Source organism: Populus euphratica, unplaced genomic scaffold, assembly GCF_000495115.2.
Source record: "Populus euphratica unplaced genomic scaffold, PopEup_1.0 scaffold4543.1, whole genome shotgun sequence".
Lineage (NCBI taxonomy): Eukaryota > Viridiplantae > Streptophyta > Magnoliopsida > Malpighiales > Salicaceae > Populus > Populus euphratica.
The window spans coordinates 1-6,254 of NW_011504361.1; the positions used below are offsets into that span (position 1 = coordinate 1).

A 6,254-nucleotide genomic window follows, 5' to 3' on the forward strand; every position below is an offset into this window, starting at 1 on the left:
TAACCAAATATAAAAAAATGTTTTCCAACTTATTTTCTATTACACTACCAAACATCAAAAAAATAATTCACTTTCTTGAAATTTATTTCCGAAAGAAAACTACTTTCTAACAAACAAATGAGACCTTAGTCATATAACTTTATTTTTTTTATGTTTTAATCCTTGAATGTTAAGAAACGAGATAAAAAATTATTAGAAAGAGAGATAAGAGAGAGAAATGTTGACCTATAACAAAAAATATTTTTTCTTAGTGCCAATAGATTGATATTAAAAATAAGAATTTAATAGATGTGATTTAGACTTTTAGTCATTCCAAAAAATATAGATCATAATTCTCAAAGTTTGTTTCAATTTGTTTTGATTTTGAATTTTAAGACTAGTTAAAAGGTGTTTTAGGATTTGGATGATAGTTGAAAACAGGTTTGTTGAGGTCTTTATTCCTTCTTTTTTTTGTGTGTTTTTAAGCAATAATATGTTTTAATTTGGATTTTGAAGTCCAAATTATTCCAAAAATTTATTTTTCATCCACAAAAATATATCTAAAATTTGTTATAGTTGATTGTGTCTTATTTATTTATTGATAATAATGACTTGAGTTATTTAAAAAAAACAACGGTATGCCCGAATTTGACTGTTTTATTATCACTTCACATTGTTTTCTTTCTTTATTTTTTTATATTTTATAATAAAATTACATTTAAAATTAATTGTCAATAATTATGTTTTCCAATTCCTTTATTTTGAAATATGCATTAATAAAAGTGATGTCTTTTTATACAATAGACACCAACACTAAAACATTGGTTTGTTAGGTCTATATTTCATATAGAACTATAAGAACATGCCATTATACATTAAAAACCCCATGTGATTATTCTATTGATAACTTTGCTATGACTTTTATATATTTCATATCTTTTTAAGTATAATCATTATTATGTCTCCTATCTAAAACATCAAATAAAATTCATATATGTCATCTTCTTCAAAAAGAAATAAGATGTTCTACATATTTAAAAGATAATAATACTACTAAAAAATTAGTAAATACAAATATATATACCAATAAAATACTTTCATTTATAGATTATAGTGAATTTTTTTAACTAAATATACCCTCGTAATATTTATTGATATACATGAAAAAAAATATTTTCTCAGTAAAATTACAATAGATAAAAAGTAAGATTAAATATTGTTTTTATAAACAGACTTACCAATAAATTTAAATCTAATAGTGAATCCACTAAAAACATTAACAACCATTTATAAGGGTTTATTACTTATTTAAAAATTCTAATATCAATTATCAATCATGTTTAAATGTATAATATTACCAACCATGATGAATACCTATCTTAGCCTAAAACTATCTTTGACAACCTTAAAAAGGATTCATAATAATCCACTCAAAAACAAACTGAATAGTAGCTAAACAACTCTATTAAAACTCACACTCCAACGAGTTTAAAATCATAATAACAAACCCATCTCAACCCCAAAACCATTATTTACAACCCTAAATTAGACCCATCATAACCCGTATAATAGCTTTAAAAAACATTGCCTTTAACACTTATAAATAACATTTACAACATTAATTATTGACAATCACCAAAACATACTAATTAAAACTACTATAAATAACCATCAAAACTGATTAGTACTTAAAATTGCATTTTTATCATGGTTTTATATCATCATTTTGCACTTGAAGTATCAATAACTCCTTAACTAAAACATGTTTTATAATAATATATCTAATAATATAAGATACCTTTAATTTAAGGTAAATGTTCATTTTAAATTGAGGCCTATCACATAAATAAAAGGATTGATTGATGACTTGAAGAACTTAAATTGCAAGGATAAAGAGATGGCCAAACTTAGAAAAGAGATGTCGGTGCAATCCAAACCGGAACACTGTTCGGTAAATGGGTCATATCTGGAGCTATATATCTCAGATTTAGGTCCAATTTATATGGATGGAAAGGTAAGACATAGGCCTACAACTTTCATATGGAGCCCAAGATCTAAAAAGGCCATTATCAAGTCCAAATTGTAGCAACAACAAAGAAGCCCGAATCTGTCTTCCAGCCCGAGCACTATTCGGTATTTTGGCCATATCTGGAGTTCTAGAAGTCCAAATGAGCTGAAGTTTTTACACAAGAAAGCTGAGACAATTGCCTACAACTTTCATGTTTGCAACTGGCTCCAATTTTGACGTTATCAATGACGTTTTGGGCAGACAAGAGAAGATAAAGATTGTCACCAAGTAACTCAAAACACCTAAAATTAACACTATGACCAAGTGGTGGCGAAGCCTGAGGATGGCAATCCAGTCCCCACAACAGCCATTATCACCACCGCTACCATTTCAATCTTCACGTTACCACACAATCCAAGCAATACCTCGAGAGGTTGTAGGCAGCAGAGTTTCAGCTAGAGAAAGAGAGCAAGGTAGAATCCCTGCTGTGGTTTTCTCTCAGAGTCTCCTTGATATAAATCCATCAAATCGGTATACATCTAGGAAGAGATTATTGACTACTGAAAAAAAGCAGATTCAAGCAATTCTTAAGTCCGTAGAACTCCCTTTCTTTTGCTCCACTACTTTCCCTCTTCAGATCCGAGCTGGGACCGGGTCATCGGTTTTGCTTGAATCCGGAACTGTATTGCCCATTAAGGTAAGTCACACTGTTTTAGTTCATTTTCAATCTTAAGTGGGTTTAATAATTTGAAGTTTGTGTGGTTTTTTTATGTTTTTCGGATTGTTTTGTAGATACACAGGGATGAAAAGACAGGGAAGATATTGAATTTGGTGTTTGCTTGGGCTGATGAAGGAACCGAGATGAAAGTTGACGTGCCGGTTGTTTTCAAAGGAGAAGAAAATTGTCCCGGTCTTAAGAAAGGTACGTTTTACTCTCGTATAATTCATTATTATTTATTTATTCATTATTTTGTGAGGCTTTCCAGATTGTTAAAGTGATGGAAATTTTATAACTATGAGCGATGCGCAGGACAGCTTAGGGGCTGTACTGAATCTGAGTTTCAAAAGCTGTTCAGGGCTGAGTTGCCGTAGATTCCTGTGGATTATGATTAAATGTGTGGATAGATTTCTAGGATTTACACCTGGGTTTCTTAAGAGTCACAGCTGAGAGGAGATTGAGCAACATAATCAAAGCAAATTGCTGGGAATTATTTAATATTATTGCATTGAAAATGTTGAAAGACAACATAGTTATTTATAGAGTTGTAGCAGTCCAAATCCTACAAGTACATGGATTCCTAAACCTCCAACATAATTATTCCTATTTAGAATAGGAAAACCTAACAACTTTAGGACTAGAAAATAAAATGCTAAAACAGAAATAAAATTCTGTAATTTCCAGATTTTCCAGCAGATCTGAAAATTACCAAACTACTCAGGTTCCCAACCATGTTTTCTATCTTAGCCATGTGCCAAATCAATGCTTGAGCATTGAGATTATTCTCAGAATGCCCTCTAAAGAACCTTGGGGGCTGGTGCCAGCATGGCCCATCAATGAGGCTTCGTAACATGATATTGTTTGTGGGGATGTGACTGTGTTTTCTTATAATTTCTTATGGGGGTAAATGTTAGGGTAGATAAGATGTTTGAAGATTATTAGTATGTTATGAGACTTTCTATAAATTTGTAGATAAGTTATGTGTGATTGTGGGTCGTCTTTCCTAGTGTATGAAGAGAGTTCTGTAAGAATCATTGGATTTGTTTTGTTTTTTTTTCCAAGGTGGTACTTGTAGGTTATTTAGTATGCTAACTTTCTTCAAAACTTTAAGGATTTAGGTATGCTGTGCATGGTCATGGTTCTCGTGAATAATTATTGTCCTAGTGAATGATAAATGTCATGAGAATCGTTGATTGGATATCTTTCTAAAGTTAGGTTTGGTAGCATATGGAAGATGAGATGTCTTGAAGACAATTCTAATAAACCTAAGCAAGTTGAAAATTACAATTATTTGACAACTCACCATTGTTTGAGTCTTGCCTTTAGTCCCAATCTGAATCCTTTATCTTCCTGAGGCATATATAAAGATGTCTGATGCAGGAAAAAACTGGCTATGTAACTTTTAGCTGAGTAGGTAGGAATGTGGAGGGTTTGAAAGTTTGTGTCTCAGTTGAGCTTCTAGGAAAAATGGTGGTTTTGTTTGCTGGAATAGGAGAATTTGCCTGCTGAAATATTGTGACAGCAGCGCTCCATCATCAGCCAAAGCACTTCTTTTTTTTTCACCCTCTCTGATATGTAAATTATCCTCGTTGTACGACAGCTTAGTCTTTTATTTTGCGAACCTTTTCCCAATCTTTTTTAATGTAAGATTCATTCCAGGAAGCAAAAGTTATAAATACATTTTTGACATAATAGATTATCAAGATGTAAATTTGACTAGATGAACTGCAAACAAGAGCCCATACAACTACAAAGAGCACCTTTCCTTTGATCAAAATACCTTTTTCATTATGATATGGATAATGCTCTGACTGTTGGTTTCTGAAATTGAATCTGTTAACAATGTTTGCAATAGATGTGGTATTAACTCTCTTCCAAAAATAACTCAAGTCCATTGTGTTAGGAGCTCATCCTAGAATTTCTTCTCCACAATGTGTTCTAAGAGAAACAAACCTATGGTTCTCTGGAGATTTGTCCTAAGTCATTGGTGCATTTATGATTAATCACAAGGTCATTAACTTGAAAGAAATTGTTCCACATTCTTGTCAAATATCCATGGATGTCTTAGCAAGGTATGTAATAGAAATGAATGGTTCCATGGAACAAATCAATGCAAACCTCACATGAATTTTGTTATCAGTGCTATTTAACCATGCCACTTTATACTGATTTGCATTTGGCTTAGTTTTCTCCCCAAGCTTGGGATACCATCTTCATAAACAACACTAGAGTAACAACCACTGGCATTGATTAGAATGGTATGCTTTTGCCCGTTGAATTTACCACATGTTTGAGAAATAATGTTTCCTTGCTAGGTAAAGAAATATGTTTGTTTGTGGAAATAAATTTCAGACAGAACATTTGAAAAAAATCATCAGAACCACCATACCTGTAAATTTGTTTGTCAAAATCATCATATTTCCTTGCTGAAAAATTCTTCCAAAAATTTAAAGATATCTGATGGTGTTTTTGCATCTCTCACTTTACTCCAATGCTGTAACAGGAGGCCATTTGAAGATGATGAGAAGTACTCTAAAATATCTCTGCCCAGCTGAACACATTCCTCAAAAAATTGAGGTGGACATAAGCAATCTAGATATTGAAGATAGATTATTCATGCGTGATATTGAGGTTCATCCATCTTTGAAGCTTTTGAGTAAGAATGAGAACATGCCTGTATGTAAGATTGTGGCAACAAATTTGGATGCCCCGGAACCCGCGGCATTGAATTTAGAAAGCCCAGAACCTGCAGAGATATAGCCAGTGGAGTGCCTGTGAATCACCTCAGCAGAAAAGACTAGCAACCGCAATGTTAGAAGTTTAGAATAATAAGTTTGTTGTTTTGTCTAGATTATGGCTTGCGTTGGTGTTTTGGGATTCTCAAACCAAGGAAGACATTCATGGATAGATTCGTAGGCATGTTATATTTATGCTTTTAGCGTCATAGTTACTTTGTTGGTAGGTTGCATTAGTTGCTGCTAAATGATGCATGAATGTATCAAACATGAAAGAACTGAGATGGCGTATGACCTTGTTCTTTTTTTCTTTTTTCTTTCTCAATGGATAATTATATCAAAAACCTGAAAGTTCAGATTGTAAATTTTTGGTAGTCAGCAGTTACATTTTATTTTGATCTGGAAATTGGTTTCTTACCGTTCGTTGTTATTTTTAGACAGTTTCTGTTATTTATAATGCTGTTTGTTTAGAATGTTGAATCTGTGTTTGAAGTCAAATACATGCGCAACTTGTTTGATAATGTGCAACTCGTTTGATAATCCCAAATCATAGTTTACTATGTATGAGGATCCATATAAATTTAACAAAAACACAGGTTCGTGGAAAGCAGCTTTTAGCTGCTTTCTGCAAACCTGTGAACGTGTTTAGTGGACAGTGAAACTCTCCACTGAACATACTTTACTATGTGAACTTCATTGTTTATATAAATAGTAATGTGTGATTGTTTATATAAATAGTAATGTGTGATTCTAGTTAGATGGAGTTTGTTTCAAAACTAAATATATTAAATTAGATTTGATATAGTAAAAAAAT

General features: G+C 32.1%; 1 protein-coding gene across 1 annotated transcript; it reads left to right on the top strand.

Moving 5' to 3' along the window:
• Nucleotides 1–2,268: 2,268 nt before the first annotated feature.
• Nucleotides 2,269–5,765, top strand: LOC105120057 (uncharacterized). Its single transcript, XM_011018243.1, has 3 exons — nucleotides 2,269–2,684; nucleotides 2,780–2,909; nucleotides 5,209–5,765. The coding sequence occupies exons 1-3, from the start codon at nucleotides 2,304–2,306 to the stop codon at nucleotides 5,463–5,465; spliced, it is 768 nt and encodes a 255-aa protein (XP_011016545.1). The 5' UTR covers nucleotides 2,269–2,303; the 3' UTR covers nucleotides 5,466–5,765.
• The last annotated feature ends 489 nt before the right edge of the window (nucleotides 5,766–6,254 follow it).